The sequence below is a fragment of the Dermochelys coriacea genome, chromosome 18 (assembly GCF_009764565.3).
Source record: "Dermochelys coriacea isolate rDerCor1 chromosome 18, rDerCor1.pri.v4, whole genome shotgun sequence".
Lineage (NCBI taxonomy): Eukaryota > Metazoa > Chordata > Testudines > Dermochelyidae > Dermochelys > Dermochelys coriacea.
Window position 1 is genome coordinate 12,190,349 of NC_050085.1, and position 19,336 is coordinate 12,209,684.

The 19,336-nt window shown below is 46.7% G+C and overlaps 2 protein-coding genes across 8 annotated transcripts in view; one reads left to right on the forward strand and one right to left on the reverse strand.

Annotated features, from left to right (window-relative positions):
* Nucleotides 1–19,336, forward strand: part of CASZ1 (castor zinc finger 1) — a 265,669-nt gene that overhangs the window by 214,874 nt on the left and 31,459 nt on the right. For all 7 annotated transcript variants that reach the window (XM_038377051.2, XM_043499951.1, XM_043499952.1 and 4 more), the window contains 6 exons: nt 6,752–6,842; nt 9,178–9,342; nt 12,025–12,197; nt 13,030–13,898; nt 17,008–17,149; nt 18,519–18,582. In XM_038377051.2, coding sequence (XP_038232979.1) covers nt 6,752–6,842; nt 9,178–9,342; nt 12,025–12,197; nt 13,030–13,898; nt 17,008–17,149; nt 18,519–18,582 — 1,504 coding nt within the window. The remainder of the gene's footprint in view (nt 1–6,751; nt 6,843–9,177; nt 9,343–12,024; nt 12,198–13,029; nt 13,899–17,007; nt 17,150–18,518; nt 18,583–19,336) is intronic.
* PEX14 (peroxisomal biogenesis factor 14) overlaps nt 1–19,336 on the reverse strand; it is a 193,235-nt gene that overhangs the window by 24,753 nt on the left and 149,146 nt on the right. The window lies entirely within an intron of this gene.

A 19,336-nucleotide genomic window follows, 5' to 3' on the forward strand; every position in this document is an offset into this window, starting at 1 on the left:
TGTCACATCATCGTTATAGGGTAATGAGTCTGTAAACATTCACTAAGCACACTGATGACTTTATTTATTATTTTTATTATTATTTATTTATCTTGGTGTTTCTTGCTAACTCCTGCCAGATCTGGGACTGGCTTCTGCTGGCAAAACAAGGGAATGAAACAAAAGGGGGGGGGGGGAGAACATGTGTGTGCATATGTATCTGTGTGCGCAAAGTGCATCTGTTTGCAGGTAGGTGTGTGTGGAATTGTGACTGTGAGTGCATACTTGTGCATATGTGTGTTTGCACATCAGTGTGCATGGAATTGTATGGGTATGCATGTGGATATAAGTATGTTTTAAATGTATGTGTGCTCTTGTAAATTAGCAAGGGTTGAGTGCATATAAGTTAGCAAGTGTGTACATGTGTGCGTGTGCATGAGTGTGCGTGTAAGTTAGTGTGTGGTGTGTAAGCTTTCCTGTTTTGAAAAACTAAACAGATGCTGTGTGTTAAAAATTAATTGCTTTGAACTGTTGCAAGTGTCAGAAAAAGCAGAGGATGAATATAACCCTTTAGGAGCCTAACCTTTTAATATTGAAACATAGCGACAGTTCTGCCTGTCTGTCCACTTTGCCCTCATTCCACAAAACAGAGACCCCAAAACACACTGTACCTCAGAGTGCCATGCCTTGACCTTCCCAAAAAGAGCCCACTTATCCAATGAGTTTTCCACCCCACACTCTCCCCATCCCCTCCCCCTATTTCAGACACCTCCATACACACACAAACATGCTTCTGTAGCATAATTAACTCCAGGGTAGAAGGAGGCCCGGAGTTTGAAGTGCCATCCCCAGTATTACTACAGCACTTGTCTGGCTCCTTCTCTTAAAGCTGAGCCCAAGAGTTCCTCCTGTCGCTGCCTCTAGTTACTTGTGCCAGACATGGGATTCCTTTAGTGCCTCAGCCTTTCCTTAGCTTTACTCAGCATCCCTGGTTGTTGCTCAAATAACCTCATGGGCAGCTCTGTTCACTTGTGAAGTGCGTGTATCTCAGTGAGGTCCCGTCTTCATCTCCTCTCTGCCCCACAGAGCAGATTGGCTTCTCCCGGCCTGCATCTCACTCATTATCCTTTGTTCTCCCTTCCCCATCTCACCAACAGAGCTGGGAGGAAATCTTCCCCGTGAGCAGGGTATCCTATAACTGTGGTGTTTCCTGCACCTTCCTCTGAAGCTACTGGTGCTAACCACTGTCAGAGACAGGACTCCGGACTGGATGGACCTATGGGTCTGATCTGTTGCAGCAGTTCATGTGTAATGACAAGGTGGCCAGGTCTGCAGTCACTTTTCCAGTCCTAGTCTGGCAAGTCCCATTTAGATAGGGCTGGCCTCGTTTCTTCTCCTTCCTGTTCCATGCCTTTGTTTATGCAGCCCAGCATCATTGTTTGCCTTTTGGTTTGTTTCTCCACTGCTGCTAAGGTTTGTTCCAATTTCTCAGTCACCTGTTCTGGCGTGATCCTGATTTCCTGCAGTATTTCTTCTCCATCCCCTGGGAAAGGCATGTCTGTTTCTGGCATCTGTCCCCATCTCCCTTTGTGAATGCTGAGGCAAAGAAGTCATTTAATTTTTTAGCAGTGTCTATCTCCTCTGTCAATTAAGTCCCCTTTCCATCTCCTGAAGGCCCTGCTGTCTCCACAATTGACCTCCTCTTCCTTATGTACTTCAGAAATGCCTTATTTATTACTGCTCTTTGCCCCGGCTCCCTTTCATCCTCCAACTCAGCTTTGCTGCATGGTCTGGCAGTCTGAAACTTTTGGTTCTTTTATCCCCTCTCCTATCCTGTCCCCTTATCATTCCCTCCTGCACCCCCTCCTCCATCCTACCTACCCCTTTGTTTTACCCTTCGTGCCTATCTGCCCTTTCTTGCTTCTCTCTCATGCCTTTTCTCATGTGCAGTCCTAGTCTTTTTAGTGCTGGGTGACATGTGGAACCCTTGAGCAGATGGTAATTTATCTTTGAATGTTTCCTCTCTGAGTCCCCTTCCCTCCACTGCTTTATCTCTTTCAAGCTCTCCAGCTCTTCCACGTTCCTCCACAATATGCTCAGTAAAATTCATTGTCTTGATTATCCCTTTTCCAGCTCTTCCCTTATTGTCAATTGCAGATTCTTTTTCTTTCTTTCTTTCTTTCTTTCTTTCTTTCTTTCTTTCTTTCTTTCTTTCTTTCTTTCTTTCTTATGTGCTCAATTGTAGTCTGTGGAGCAGCTGCTGGTGGTCTGCAGAGAGCTGGCTGTGTCACTTGGTGCTGGCTGTTCCTACTTATTTCCCACTACTAACTTGCACTAAAAGACAGTCCAAAATACATGTGTACCCTCCTAATGCTATTTTTCTGTGGAAGCAATTGATATAGCTGCCACAGGGATGCTATGCGATTGCTAATGATAAGTAGTGATCTGTTCGGTTGTGACTGAGAGGAGACATGTCCACAGGACAGTCTTTCAGCTATCTGTGTAATTTACCTATAGAATTACAAGTATCTTCTCTACAGGTTTGTCTACAAGTATCTTATCTGATTTATCTCAGGTATTTTTTTTCTACAGATCTATCTGTTGTATCTATATCTATCCATCAGACATCAGTCTGTCCAGCTGTCTAAGGTATCTATGGTATCCATTCTCTGTACTGGTATCTATCTAATCCACTGACTCTTAACCTTTTCCATCATGTGACACTCCTCCCCCCTGTTCAATCTAGCCATACATAAAGCGAGGGTGCTTGTGACCCCCTGGATCTGATTGAGACCCCCTAGGGGGTCCTAACCTCCAGATTGAGAGCCTGTGATCAATCAATATATCTATCTATCCATCTATCATATGACATTTCTTAAGCTCTCATCAATGTAATATCTAGGTTCCAGATACATAATTAGGACTATTAGGAATCATATTAATTTTTCCTCAAAGAAATATGCTCTCTTACCCTATCTAGATGCAGGCATTTTATTTAATGGGGCATCCATGTTTTAGTCTCTCTTCTCCTTTCTTGTTTCCCTTCTCTGTCCATGATGGCCAACTGTTCTTCAGCCATTATTATTGGGAGAGGCTTACCCAAAAATATCCTTCATGGCATAACTACCCTCAATCTTATCACTTCATCACCACACGCTGAGACACTCCTGGCTTCCACAACAGCCTCAAGCAAAGGGTAATCTCCTACTTGCTAGTCATTCACAATCTGATTTTGGGCTGTTGCCTCATTCCGTTGCCCAACCACATCCAACGCTTCATAGTACATTTGTAGGAACAACTGGAGCCAGAACAAATGTCGCCCACCTGGAGTCCATTCAGCATCTCTGGTCTCACTCTCCCTGACACCTCCCTTTTTCCTCCTCTAAAAACCCTTGGATTTACCCCCCAATTGATTTTCTGTCTCTGCCATGTCTCAGCTAAGCCCTGGTGCCAGAGACTCCCAGGAGAGGAGAGCACTCCCTGTCCTTTGCTTACTTCCCAGTCTTGTTGCACTCACAGCCTGGGGCATCTTAGCAATGTTCCCCATCCTAAGGGACTGTATTGCCCTGTGAAGTGAGGTGGGGAGAAGAAACCTCCCTAGAGGTTTCCTCCTCTCTCTTCTCTTTCCTTTAGACTTCTGAATTCCTTGTTTCGTTCTGTAGATTACCTCCTCCCTGCTGACCTTGCCACATACTCAGGCTGCATCTTCCTTCTATTATTCTGGCTTCTGGAGGGGCTTCTTCCCCTCCTCAGACACCTGCCCTTTCCTTCTGCAAGCTAGATTTACCCACTGACAGCTCTGGCACGTGTACCCAGTCCTCTGTGTCTGAAAGCCACAGCCTCCTGTGCTGTGCAGCACCCCTGGTGCCCCTGGGATTCCAACAGGACACCTGTTTAAAGTGGCAGCACAGCAATTGTGAAGGCAGAGAGGTCCACAACTCTGTGCATCCCTCAGCCATTTACTCCCTTCCCTTTTGGTGTAGCCAATCCATCCTACAGCAAGTGCCCGCTGGACCCAGCACCCCGTTAATACTCTGACTCGTCATCTGTTGTGACACCCAAATGGCATCTTAAGCTCATGACTAGCACCCAATTTTTTTCATATCGAGTCACTGCCCCCACACCAGCAGCTCTCCCCTGTCCCCATTTTCTTCTTCCCTCCCCATGGATGGGTTTTTCACCCTTGCTTTTCCCAGGCTCTTTGAGAGTTCCCATGTTTACCATCCCCCGTGTACAAGCCTATCCTCAGCTTCTCCCTCTGACAGTGTCACAGTGTCATTCCTGGGAGCCAGCTGATGCATTTGCCACCCAAAATGGACTCTGATGTCAGACTTCTGTTCCCTCACATATCACATCATGTGGCAAGTTTCCCTTCTGGGACCATTGCCCAGGGCACCCTGGGAGAGTCCACTGAACTTCGGTAAAGATAAGTGCAATGTGTCCTGTGCTTAGGAAGGAAAAATCAAATGCACATCTACAGAATGGGGAATGACTGGCGAGGCGGTAGCACTGCTGGAAAAAATCTGGGGGTTCTAGTAGATCACAAATTGAGTCAACAATGTGATGCAGTTGCGAAAAAGGCTAATATTCTGAGATGCATTAACAGGAGTATCGTATGTAAGACATGGGAGGTAATTGTTCCATTGTACTTGGCATCGCTGAGGTCTCAGCTGGACCCTGTGTCCAATTCTGGGTGCCACACTTTGGGAAAGATGTGGATAAACTGGAGAGAGCCACAAAAATGATAAAAGGATTAGAAAACCTGACCAATGCAGAAAGGTTAAAAAAAACAAGGCATATCTAGTCTTGAGAAAAGAAGGCTGAAGGGGACCTGATAATAATCTTCAATAGGGCTGTTATAAAGAGGTGATCAATTGTTCTCTGTGTCCAGTGAAGAGTAGGACAAGAAGTAATGGGGTTAAACTGCAGCCAGGGAGATTTAGGTTAGATGTTAGGAAAAACTTTCTAACTCTAAGGGTAGGTAAGCTCTGAAATCGGCTTCCAAGGGAGGTTGCGGAATCCCCATCACTGGAGGTTTTTAAGAACAGGTTGGACAAACATCTGTCAGGGATGGTCTAGATTTGCTTGGTCCTGTCTCAGTGCAGGCGGCTGGACTCGATGACTTCTCAAGGTCCCTTCCAGTCCGACATTTCTAGGATTCTATGACTTCAGTAGGCCAGAATGGGATTGTGCCTTTAAAGCTTTGGCTAGGACCATCTCTCCTCTCGTGCCCAAACAGAAACTCCAGAGTGAGCAATCACCAAGGAGAGGAACAGCCTTGTTTGAGTCACAGAAGATGGGAATGGATGGTGTGTGGCTCAGGGTTGGTAGTCGGCTGAGCAGCCTCTCTCTGCTAAGTCACGGGTTCAGATCCTGCCCAGGTATTGACTGGGAGCTGTTGCTCTGCGATGACTGTTCTGTGACTCCTGTGATAGGAGTTGGTGGGCCTTATTCCATGGCAAGTGTCACAAAACCTACACCTACCACCCCCCGCTTTGTGTTGGCAGTCTCAGCAGAGGCCAAGGACTGACTGGGTCATGGACACTTCTATCTTACCCGTGGGGAGCGCCTCCTCCAGGACACCAGGCTGGAGCACAGTGCTTGGGGGAAGCTTGCAGTGCTGCTGCCCTGTTCTGTAGAGAGGGCTTCAGTCCCCCAGACAGTTGGGCAGGGTCGTTAAACACACTCAGAGCACCGGTTTCGTTTCTCCTCGGGCTCTCTGTGGGCACAGAGGAGGCAGGATTTGCCCCCTAGAGATGAGCCTGCAGAAGGAGAATTGTGTGTTTCTCTCTCCCCCCTTCCAAAAGCGTAAGTAACCCCCATTTATTATCTCGTTTTGTGCCGCCGTGAGACACTCCAATTTCAAGTATGCCGCTCTTCAACTCTCAGTGAGGCAGAAGAAAAAATCACCTTTTTTTTATGGTGTAGCGGAAAAGCAGCTGCTGGCACCCTGCTTAATTGAAATGCAAATATGGCACATTACAGCTTATTCCCCATCTCTCTCCTGCTGCAACAAGTGGCCTTTGCAATCCTTTAGTCTTTCTGCTCCAAAGGAGCCGAGAACCGCACACCCATTTGCAACCTCTCTGCAGCCCTCAGGCCTTCTCCTCTGTTTTCTTTTGCACCTTATTCTGGTGTGCTGGCTTTTGCCTGAGAATATTGTGGTAGTGCTTTCTTCATGGCTCCAACTGCGGCTCCCTCGATCTGATGTCCTAGATTCTGGTCCTCAACTCAGGACGGGCAGGAATGGGACAGTGGGGGAAGGATGTTTAGCTATGGGTGGAGGGGAAAAATTGATCAGGTTCCAATGGACTTTGTGTCCGAGATCTGCTGTGATTTCTTGGAAAATGATGTGTCAAGACTTTGCATCCCTGCATTCTGGGAGTAGCAGCAAGAGGCTCACCAGACTCAGGAGTGATCTAATGGGGGCGGGATGAGAATAAGATCAATTTCAAAGAGCTGAGTAATGATATTGGCTTGGGATGTAATGATATAAAACCTCATTAGAAATGGGGCTTCTGACTGGAAGGGGACCCTCTTTCCTTCAGCTCAGTAGCACTGAAGAATTGCATTTCCCCTGAGGGAAGAGAGAACAGGAATCTTTGTCTCCAAGGAGTCCTATGTCTTCTCGGTACACTCTGGTAATGGATAAATGTAGACCGCACTGCAGGAGGACAGGGGGAAGGCCATACTTGTTTCACTTGCACCTTGATTTGCAGTTACCATCTTCAAAGAGCATCAGTTTCATTCTTTTTCTTGCCTGTGTTGTCAGGTTCTCTGGGAGTCAGCACTGCGGACACATACACTGTGCATACCAGTACCGGGAACATTACCACTGCCTCGATCCGGAATGCAACTATCAGGTAAATGGGGTGAATATGAACTGCCAGAACCCATTGCCTGACCTTACTGTCAAGGGATACAGCCTACAGAACTCCATCATGAAACAGATCATCTGCTTTCTCCATGTCCGGGGAAAAGGGGGAGATATAATTTGAAACTATTTGAGTCAAATTCTGTTCCCAGTTACAACAGCCTAACACTGCTGAACACAGTGGTGTTATTCCAGATTCACACCACTATAACTGTGAGCAAAATCTAGCTCAGTTTAAATCAGTGGGTTTACTCCAGATTTACACCGGTGTAACCAAGAGCAGGATCTGGCTCAGCTGAAGTCAAAGGAGTTCAGATTTACACCAGCGTAGCCAAGAAGATAAATTTAATTGTTATAAATTTTGCCTGAAAATAGGGAATGCTGTCTGTCAGTCTGTCTCTGAGGTTGTCCATGCAACATGAGAGCAGTAGCAGCAACAAAACACCCAATAAGACCAGCAGCAGCCTTGGATCTATGGGTGGGGGAAGGGGCATGTGCAGTAATTGCTGGGAGAATTGCCAGGATAGCAACATCAAGCCAGCTCTGAGTCACGTGCTGTGTTTGTTTACCCTCTTTCCAGGTCTGTGAGCATAGCTCTGCCCTCTCTGTGGTCAGACTGTGTGTAGGGATGGGGGGGAAATCCCAGAGTTTGCCTCAACTCTGCATCAGGCATGATTCCTGCCCCAGCCCAAGGAGGCACTTTGGTCTTGGGGGAATGAGTCTGACCATAGCAAGGAAAACCAGTTTGACTCCACTCTGTTCGACTTCAGGGTTCAGTTGATCAGACTGGGGTTTTTCCTTGGGATGTTGCTAGAGATCCAGAGAGGGACGATCAGATGGATGCATCCGATGAAGTGAGCTGTAGCTCATGCAAGCTTATACTCAAATAAATTTGTTAGTCTCTAAGGTGCCACAAGTACTCCTTTTCTTTTTGCGGATACAGACTAACACGGCTGCTACTCTGAAACCGATCAGATGGAGAGCTCTCAATCACAGCACAGTGGTCTCTGTGCACAGAGAGCAGGGAGGACACAAAGAATGGAAAGACAGAAAAACCTATTATTATGATTGGCCTCATGATTATTTCCCAAGGAATCCAGGAGCTGCTTGCAAAGGCGCTTGGCTGGTCTCACGGGGGAATAAGGATTTAGGCTGCTTTTTAAAATGCAAATTATTTTATGGCTGAGATATAGTTTATAATAAGTAACGCTCTGTAATAAATGGGCACAAATTAATGGTGATTGGCAATGGGAATCCTGTACGTACGCCATGGGAAATAGTACTTCTAGCCTCTGCAGGCTTCCTATTGAAATCCATATCCATATATCCCCTTGCCAATACCAATGGAATGATCAGGATTGATATTATAGGAGTACAGAGTGGAAGCAATAATCATTTGTCTCTTGTAAAGGGAGGCTGGAAAAGTTGCTAAATATTAGAATACTAGGTTTTTCAATCACTCCTCACAATAAATGGCTATTGATTTTTTTAAAACAGATTTCCTTTCACACCTTCACTGTTGAATATCAATATACGTGGGAAATAAAAATGAAAAGCTTCATTTTAAAGGCACTTTGTCTGCACTGAAAATGGGACACCAGTTCCTTAGTTTAAGCTGGCAGAGGATGAAGGGAATGGTCTGGTGGTTCTGGCATGGAACACGGAGAGTTAGGGTCAATTCTCAGCTCTGCCACTGACTTTCTGTGTGATCATGGGCAAGTCACTTCTCTCTGTGTCTCCAGTTTCCCCATAAAGCTGGTTTTTCTAACAAAGCCAGCCTATGTCCCAGGGGGGTTGTGAGGCTAAAATTCTATGATGTTTGTAGAGCACTTGGAGAGCTCTAGATGGAAAAGGCACTGTAGGCGAGCAAAGTACCTTTTCCCCTCTTCCTTTTGACATGGATTTAGTAGCTAATGTCTTGCAAACCCCTAGCACGAATGATTTGAAAGCTGGGATTAGTCATTTATAGCAGGTATAGTTCACTGGTTTCCTTTCCAGCTGTAGCAGCTCTTCAGAGAGCAGCAGCTAAAATCATATCAGAAGAAACATGTCCAAGGCTTCACAAAGCACATCTTGGACATGGGACTACTGCATCTTTCACTCTTGGCTTATAGTTACGGAAAGTTTGTGTTTGCATATATTGTCCCTTTAACAAAAATCAGACTTCTCATTTAATCTAACCTGACCCTCATGGGGTGGCAAATGCATTGTATGGCTGAACTGTAAATCTGCAGTGTACGGGGTTTATAAAGGAAGTTACCCAGGAATACTCACCTCAGCCACCCCTTTTATGTGTATGTCTCACTTTCTCTCTGTCTCCCCAGAGATTCACTAGTAAACAGGATGTGATTCGGCATTACAACATGCATAAGAAACGTGATAACTCCCTCCAGCACGGCTTCATGCGCTTCAGCCCCTTGGATGACTGCAGCGTGTACTACCATGGCTGTCACCTGAATGGGAAAAGCACACACTACCATTGCATGCAGGTAACAGAGCTGGACTGGGGAGACGGCAGCAACGTGGCTGGGAAAAAGATGACAGGGCTGTAGGGAGAAGGAAGAATCCAGAGCCAGTTGGCCTGACCCATTCCCTTTCTGTTGCAAACCTAAAGGATCCTGAAGTTCTGGCAGCCCAACACTTTTCTTTTTGGGGGTACAGGAGCCTTTCCTACAGCAAACTGTTTTAAGGGAGAACTTCTAAATAGCTTAAATGTAGCCTTTCATGGTCCCTTCTGGTTCAATCACCTTTATGAAGAATCTATATCCAGTTTGCATGGACTTTCTCCTGCCAAGCACGATCCTGATCTGTAAAAAGGGCAACACTCTAGTTTTGGGTTTGTGGGGCAGGGTTCAGGATTTCTCCTCTGTTCTGTGCCTGACTTATCCACACAGATGATCCCTTTCTGTGGGACTGGTAGCAGGACAAGCGGTGAAGTCTCTCTAGAGTGCCACTTCCTGTGCCCAAACAGACCATCTGACCAGCCACAGCTTCCCTTGATGTAAGGCCTCTCTCGGCACAACATCTGTCCTTTAGCACTGGATTTAGTTCCTTTGTAGCCAGCTGCTAGGACAATCAAATATTAATGGTACTCAGTTTGAAGCAAACCTCAGCTCTGCTTTCTTCACCAGCATTGCTAGAGGAGAAGTTCTGAGAGATATTGGGCATTACGTTGGGAATGTGGTTAAATTTCAAGAGCAAATGGTGTTTTGACCATGGTGTAACAGGAATTGGAATTACCACATAGACAAAACTTTCAGCTCTTTGTCCCTTTCTAGCCCAGAGGCAGTTAGAACCCTGGTTACTTTATCCATCTCTTAGAGTGGGATCAGCTCTGAAGCAGGGTATGAATGGGGATACACTGAATCAGCACCTAAAACATTGCTACACCAATGTGCAATGGAATTTTTAATCACACAGAAAATAATCAAACACCCTCACAAGTTTTTACTACTCTAAAATCTCAGGTCCCACTTCCTGGATTATTTTACAATCATAAGACTTGAATTGAGCAAAGCAGTTAAGCATGTGCTTAAGGCCCAGTAAAGCCAGAGGGTCTTCAATGCATGCCCAAATGCTTTATTGACTAGGGATGGACATATTTAAGTCAAATCAGCTTTTGAAGTCAATGGGACTTAAGCACAAACTTAATGTTAGGCAGGCACTTAAGTGCTGTCCTGAATAGGGTAGGACTTAAGCGTGTGCTTAGTGTTTTGCTTAAATTGGGGTTCCATTTGGGTCTCTGCTATGGACATTTTAATGCTATTTCTCCTGTATTTTCCTTGCTCAGTTTCCTGCTGAGTTGACTAGGATGGGAATTATTTAATTTTTAAAGGGCAATCAAGATTTCTCAGTCTGCAGCCACTCCGAGGTTCAATAAAGACCCCTATCTAGGCCTCTATATAAGGGTAATTTAGCCCTGTGACCACTCCCTTCGAGAAAGTCAATGACCATGTAAGCAGTGTCTTACAGGAAAGGTGTCAGAACATAAACTTGCAATTAAAATGAATATTGTTTAAATGGCAGGATTTGTGCCGTCCGCCTCATGGTTTTTTTTTTCTTTATGTCCATAATTGGTGTGGATAAAATTCAGTTAGTTGTTTATATAAACTGACATTTTTTAGGCTTTAACACCAAGAGCCACATTGCAAATTATTCCTAAGGAGGTTTTTGTTTAATTCTTTTTTTTAATGCTGCACAGGGTCTGTTTTTTTTCAAGGTGTCAGCATGGAGAGAGAGTGGCTCTTTTATATTGGAAATAGCTGGAGATCCTTTTTTTTTTCCCCCCTGGGTATTTGTTATTGCCTGTTTGAATCAACCTGGGCTGAACCGAGAGGTGGTGTTTTCGTTCTCTTCACTTCTGAGATGGTGCAGGCGTTGGCACACACTGTGCAAAAGAAGAAAGGGAAAAAATAAAACCCGCTGTCAGCAGCTCAGCAGGGGTGATGGCGTTTTCAGATTCCACTGGTTTTTTACTCAATATGGCAAAGTTGCCCGCTTTGCCCGGGGGCAGGCAGGTTTTCAGCATTCCGTTCTCATCACACCATTCCCACTCGCTGCACAAATGATGAGCAAACGATGTTGGGGGGTGATGGGGAAAAGCCACCGGTTCCTGGTGACCAGCTGACTCAGATTTCACTCTGATCTGTGACTAGCTAGAGTAGAACAGGCCTTAGAGTTATGTTCAGCTTGCTCTATACCACCCTATCTCCTGGAGAGAGAAAATGAATAGATGAGTAACCACCAGTCTCTCCAGTGCTCCACTAGTAGGTGAAGGGCTAGAGTAGAAGCCCTAAGTCTCTCCAAATCTTCCCAAGATGGCAAAGGGTCATGATAGTATTTGTCAGTTTGTCCAGCTCTTTTGAGGAACAGGACCCTCCCTGCTCTGTCCCTGAGCAGGAGCCTTAATCTCTCCACATCTCCCCCAGTTCTCTGCCTCCTTTTCCTGTTCTAATTGTTTCATCCTCATAGACTCGGGCTTTTCTTAGACTCTTTGCAGCATCAGTCCTTAGGTTGGCAACCAAAGCAATGACTCAGTACTGAGGGGAAATGCACAAATACAATTAAAATATCTCTGTGTTGCTTGTGTGTTTATTACTGCTGGTATTAATAATAAATCAGTAAGCTGCTGCAGGGATGGACTGATGTCTCTTTTCCTTGGTCCTGGGCAGGTGGGCTGTAACAAGGTATATACCAGCACCTCTGATGTGATGACCCACGAAAACTTCCATAAGAAGAACACGCAGCTGATCAACGATGGGTTCCAGCGGTTCCGAGCCACAGAAGACTGTGGCACTGTGGACTGCCAGTTCTATGGGCAGAAAACCACTCACTTCCACTGCAGGTGAGATGGTGGGGGAGGGCAAAAATCCTACGTCATTGATGCACATCTGCTGGCCTCCTTCTGAAAAGTCATAAAGCTCAGGATTATACACAGTGGGGCAGCCTACCAGGAAGGTCTTTCTGGATGTGAACCGCCCAGGCATCTTCCTGAAAGGACATAAACTCCAGAGTGGGTATAATCTGGAGAGAGCTCTCATGGTAGGAGACACCCTGATCTCTCCCTGATGAATCAAGGCAAGTGTGCCTATTGGGAAATCTATGATAGAAATCTCTCAAGAAAAAGACCACACTAGCTTTGCTTGAAAGGTCATCATTGAGGGGTACTGTTATAGTATTAATGGCACTTGCACTTCAGAGTTCTCTCTAGAGACCAGCCATCCAGCTCTCCTAGCTTAAGGTCAAACTCTGCTTTCAGTTACGTGAGTGCCCTTCCAATGACTCCATTGGACACTCAAATCATTTGGGAGAAAATCAAGGCACAGCTAGGGCCTATGTTTATGTTTAGCAATGACCCTCAGTCTGCCTTCCCTCGTGTTCTGTTTGGGATGGCTGGTGGGCGGGGCTGGATCCCTGCCTCTATTTTGTTGGCTAGTCTTCAGAGTGGGGGCATTATCCCAGCTCTTGTACTTGGTCGCATCCTTGCTTCCCTTGGCTGGAAAGACCCTTCTTGGCATCCCAAGCCAAGTCTAAGAGGGGCCAAGAGGACTCTTGCTACTAGGGCTCAGTACTTTATACTGATCCCAAACCTCATCCCGGTGAGGAAGCAAGTGATGCGGCAGCCCCTTGGTGTTCCCAACTCATACAGCCTCCCACCCTCTTCTGTGCCCTTGTAGGCGACCTGGGTGTACGTTCACTTTCAAGAACAAGTGCGACATCGAGAAGCACAAGAGCTACCACATCAAGGACGATGCCTACGCCAAGGATGGCTTCAAGAAGTTCTACAAGTATGAGGAGTGCAAGTACGAGGGCTGCGTCTACAGCAAGGCCACTAACCACTTCCACTGTATTCGGGCGGGCTGTGGCTTCACCTTTACCTCCACCAGCCAGATGACCTCCCACAAGCGCAAGCATGAGCGCCGGCACATCCGCAGCTCGGGGGTGTTGGGCCTCCCCTCCTCTCTCCTGGGAGCCAAGGATAATGAGCAGGAGGAGTCCAGCAACGATGACCTCATTGACTTCTCCGCCATGAGCTCTAAGAACTCCAGCCTGAGTGCCTCCCCTACCAGTCAGCAGTCTTCCGTCTCCCTGATCATCCCGGCTGCGCTGCCTTCTGCTGCTGAGCTTGCCTCCTCTCAGGCCTGTAAGCCCACCAACAACATGCCACCGGCCACCAAGATCTCCGGCCTGCTCTCCCAGGCCCTCCCCAGCAATATACCTTTGGCCCTGGCGCTCACCAACTCAGCACTTCCCGGAACGGCCAGCTCCTACTTCCCCATCATCCCCAGCCGGGTCTCCACACCACATCCCGCCAACTCAGCCAATCTAATGACTGCTGGTTCATCCAGCACAAATCCAGTATCCTCTACTGCTGCCAATTCCCCCTCCCAAGCTGTCTCAGGGTCCAGTGAGCCAACAGCCACCTCTTCTCCAGGTCCAGCAGCATCCATTATGGAGAGGATCTCTGCCAGCAAAGGATTGATCTCACCTATGATGGCCAGGCTGGCAGCGGCAGCCCTCAAGCCATCCATGGCACTCGAAGCAGGTGAGTCCCCCAGCCTCCCCCCATCAAACTGGAGCTGGGTAAAAAGTGGGAGAGTTGGAGATGTCTGATTTGGAGATACTAAGTCTATTTAATGGGCCACCCGCTGGCAATAGGCAGGCTGTACAGGAGCATTGCTGGGAGAAGCAATTCAGCCATGTCCAGTTAAAGCGTCGGTTGCCAACGCACAGTGTTGGCTTGGGGGGTTTCTGTGGAACTTGGATGTCTTCATGTAGCTGGGAGAGCAGAAGCTGCTGCCCACACAGAGCCAAGCTCCTCTCAGCCCTGGAGGAGGAATGTTCTCCTGTGTGGTGCCTCCCTTCCCATCTAACTATAGGCTGTATAGAAAGTAAGGGGCATTTTATTCAAAATGGAAATGGAAAGAGAAATCACTGGAGTCCCAGGGTTACAGAGCATCCCCGGGTCATGCTTCCCATGGTCCATCTTGAGGAGCCAAGCATTGGGTCCTGACGGCAGCTTTGTCCTCCCCTCCTTCCCACAGGAGAGCAGGGTGAGTCAGACCCAGCCGATTCTCACAGCCCAACATGGAGCTCCCTCCCTACCCCCCCATCTGTTTTTTGCATATTGGGTGGACTCATTGGTGCAGTTCCTACTGCTCATTGCCCTCTTGCCCCTCAGACTCACTCCCCTCTCTTCCCCCGACTCCTGCCCCCAGCTGCTTGTGCTGGACCTCTGAGGTGGGTGAACATCGAGCCCTGTCTCTGCGATTTGATTGGTGTCCCGAGTACCAGCCACATCCCCAGAGACCTTGTTGACATGCACCCCTGATCAGAATCTTTTTCAGTTCATCAGGAGCATCTGATGAGGTTGAACTTCTGCTCCTCAGGAAAACAGGACAGGGATGAGGAGTATTAAGAGAGAAACTGGACCTGACCTAGGGAAAAGGACAGCAGCAAGGACCTTACATTGCTTCGTCTGTTGCTGTAGCAGGGGTAGTCAGTTATTTTTTGGCAAGGTCCAAATTTCTTGGTCAAGGTACAGTCAAGGTCCAGATGCCAGAGACAATAATAAAAAATAATGATAGTAAGTACATAAAAAGATTTCGGGGTCCATTCAAAAGTGCCTGGAGGTCCAGATTTGGCCCGTGGTCTGGCTATTGAGTACCCCTGCTGTAGATGCTTCATTATGCATCAAGGGGGCTGTGATTGGAGGTGTTCTGCATAAGAAAGAAGGCTGCACTCCAGGGAAGGCAGGGCTGGCCTGGAAAGGGGGGAAGGACTCTGAAGCCAGTGAAAGGCAGAGGGGAAATGGAGTCAGAGAGGGTTCTGTATCTAGCAGCTTTTCAGGCAAGCGTGACAACTGCGGGTTTTCACTGATGAGCTGAGCTGCACTGAATGACTCTCTCCCCCTCACCTTGCACCTCTGCTGCAGTAATTACAGGACAAACAACAGTGATAGCACTGGATCTGTGCCAGGAGGTGTGCTCCGGTGAGCTGTCCAGCCCACCCAGCGCTCTCTTCTCACTGTGGCTCGTTCTAACTCCCTCATCTCCCTTTTTCTTTTTCTCTCCTTGGCTTGGGGGAGGGGATGAGCTTCTCCCATTGAAGCATCTGGTTGATCCTCTTAGGAACCACTGTGTTGGTTCTCAGATGCGACATTTTACCTTCCTGGGTCTGACAGGCAGGTTGCTTTCCTTCCCTCCCATCCTACCCACACATAGTCCCTTGACAGTCTGCAAGGAGCAGCCTGAATCCACAGCAGAATGGATCACCCCACTGGGACTAATGAAACCTTTCTTTGCTGCCCTCTAGACCCTAAGTAGACAGTTAATTTGTAGCCATCCCTTTCAGCCAGAATATCTCAGGTCCCTTCCGATGAACAGGGCTAGACTGCTCTTGGTGACACCACTGTAAATCCAGAGTAACCCAACTGAAAACAATCAAGTGCCTTTGGATTTACACTGATGTAACCAAGAGTAGGAGCTGGCCTGCAGGCCCCAGCGACATCAGACTCTGCCCCCACAATTCCTCTCTCCCCGCAGGGCACTGAAAACCTTTCCATTGTCTGGTGCCTGAGGCAAGCTGGTTGGGTCTGGGTGTGTCACCTCTGCCTCCTCCCCTCTTCTCAAACAAGAGTCCTCTCTGAATGAAGAAGAGATGAGAGTGACGTGATCTGGTTAAAAGGAGGGAAATATTTTGAAATATTTTTTCCCCTTATTATTAAAATAATTCTTTCCTAAAACACAGAAAGGTCATTGAGAGAACTATTTTCCTTTATTTTTTAATAAAATGCCACTTGCTGTCTGTGAAACAGCTCACCGTCGGCTGTAGTGCCTGAGGGTAAATTAATATTTTAGTCACTTGGGGATTGCGGAAAAAAGCTCAGCGGCCATGTTCCTGTCAGTAACTTTTCTCCCCGTTTCTTTAGCCTCCTCTTCATTTTTTTCTTACTTTCTTCTTTCCCACCATTTTTTTCTTTTTTCCATCCTCCTTTTTTTTCATTCCCTTCATCTAAAAATTATATAGTTTGTATTTTTCTCATTTAAAATATATATATATATATTTCCCCTTCTCGTCGGGACAACTTGATGGGAGAGAGGTCACGCAGTTTGAACCAATCTGATTGGCTGTCAGCTTCAATAGACCTGACACAGCAGATGTTCCTTCTGGGCATGCTCAGTGGAGGGCCGGAGCGGTCGCTAAGGCAACGGCGAGATTGGGGAATGGAAAGGGGGCTTGACTAGCAGTCAAAAGCTGCCACATTGCCTCAGCATTAACAGAGTCTTTAATAAACGCTTAAGAGGCAGCCCCACAAATTAGTTATGACAGTTTGTGCAGAGAATCAGGTCTCCCCCACGCTCCTTCCACTCTTCTCCTTTAAAGGACCCATAGCCTGGACAACTTTGACATAATTTTGCAATAATTATCACTTGAAGAATTTCCATGCTGGGGTGGACGTCAGAACCCATCAAGTCAGCCCAGCGATAAATGCTGACCAGCAACCTGGGTGCTTCCCTTCCCCCCACTTGGTTTTTTTCTTCTCTCCCATTATTTGGTGGTTGTGGTTTAATTCATTTATTTGCCTCCAACGCCTCTTTCTGACACTAATTTGTGTATTTTTCGTGTTTCTCTTTGGTCTCTGTCTCCTACAGGGAACGGGCAACTAATGACTCCCTGCCGGTTCAATCCGGTTCAAGTGAAGCAGGAGCCCGTGGAGAGTGTGGTGTCCTCATCCCTGGCGACCCAGGATTCCTTGCAGGAGCACAGCCTGGACCTGAGCGTGAAAGATCATGGGTGAGAAGGAAAGGCTGGGAAACTTGGCTCCATCCACTGAGGCACTCAAAGGCTATTCTCACATCCAGTAACACAAGGGAGAACAGTTTAACTTGTTTTACCTATGGCTGTTAACTTGTGCTGAGTAAGAAAAATCTGTAAATTGCAAAGTGAAGAGCTTTAGTGTGCCCTTGATGGCTCGTTCAGCCTCCCATGGCATTATAAGGTGTCTGTCCTCAAAGGCATTCTTTGCGCTCAGGCACTCCCATTGACTTCACTGGGCCCTGTTTATGGATTGAGAGTCCCTATAACTGGGAGAACACTCTCCTCTAAGTAAGTTAGAACACCAACAGGCCTCTGGCCAACCTTCTTCCCCCAGCAACCACCATCAACACCATATATTTGATTGAAGACTAATGATGGGTCTCCATTAAGTGCCTGATCCAGTGCCAGCTGACACCCACGAGAGTATTTCCATTGACTTCAGTGGGCATTGGATCATGGCCGAAGCAAGGAAACTGTTGGAGAAACGTCAGCTGCATGAAACAACTGCTTGTCTTGCTCATCCTTGCAGATGTTTAGCACATCCGTATAGCCCTACAGTTTTTGATAGCCATGTTGGTGCATTCTGGGACTCATGAAGTACCTATCCAACAGTGCCTAGTACTGTTGCTGAGAGCAAGAGCTTTTGTGTCATTTTCCAAGAAGGACTGCATTGTGGAACGAATGGTCTTTGGGGGACTGGCTGAACCAGGGCAGCCTGAGACACCTGTGGTTTCCTCTCCATACTGAGGTTCATCCAGGCCTGAGCTAAAGACTTTGTCCCAGTTGTTGTAATCAGCAAGGTCCTGCTAATGCTTGTAAAATACCTGGGTTGCCCTTGTGTGTCGGTCTCAGACATTGCACCCTAGTACCCTAGACTTTTTTTGCAATGCCTCTTCATCTACTATAGAGAGGACCTTTCTCAATTCACAACTGTCACCCTGTGGTTTTGTTATAGGAGCCCTGAGTGTTCTGTGGCATGTGTGTTTTAGCAGTCCTGCCTGGCCTGGGGCAGGACAAAGAGTAAAGCAGGGTGAATGAGAAATGAGCTAGATGCCAGGTGATGAGGAGGCAACTGGGCTGGACACTTGAGGTGTGAACTGGAATACTGAATGGCCAAGAGATCCATCTTAGCTCTGGAAGCTTGAAACCCTCTTCCCCTGTATCCTAGCTACCACATAGAGCTTAACCTGCCCGAGGGAGAATGGGCATCATCTCTTCCTCCAGATGCAGCAGGTGGGAAGTAGGGGAAGAGGGAGGGAGTGGACACAATTTGAAGGGAATTAATCTCAGTGCTCACGGTCCCTGTGCATGTCTTAACTAAACCCTATTGGTTTGTGTGTTCCAGTAATGAATCAAATGGCCACACAGTCTCAGCAAATTCATCTCTTTTATCCTCGCTTATGAATAAGGTAAGAGCCATCCATCAAACGCCTTTCATTCCCCCCACCAAGAGAAATTAAAGCTGTGATGGAGCGGGGGGGGGAGGGAAGGGGGAGAGGAAGATGCGTTTGTTTTTTAATGTTTTGCCTCTAATAAGATGAGTTTGTACCATTTAAATTTTGGGACCATTTGTCATCTGGTATAATTTCAGAGCCCCTGCTTATGAATTAATTTAATGAACTGGCTGAAGAAATATATCGCAGCCCCTGACACCTTTTTTTTTTTATCCCTTCTAGACAGAGGAGGGCTCGAAAGAATTTTTTAAAAATTTGATTTCCAGAACCTGGCAACTTCTCTATCTCTCTCTCTTTACAGTTATCTATTTTATTTACTGTAAAACATTTGTTTCATGGCCGGCGAGTTTGTTTTTGTAAAAGAGAGCAGAAGAAAAGGACGAAATTACAAGTTTTGAGCAAAAATAATCAATTTCCGCCTTTCTGGCATGAGTAATGGTGTCCAACTGAGCCCGTTCTACCACACTGTGGAATATTTACTTTAAATAATGCACAATTTCTTTTTCTTTCTTCCTTAAATTATACATCATCTCAAATATATTTTTCCCTTCCACATGATAAATTTTACTATAGTGAGATTAATTTTGCTACTGTATACAACTGCGTTAGCAATCAGGGCAGCCTCTGAGCCCACTTTAATATCCTACTGTGTGATAGGCTTTAGAGGCATACCTACTGCCATCCCCTTGGCTCTGGGCATTATATCCAG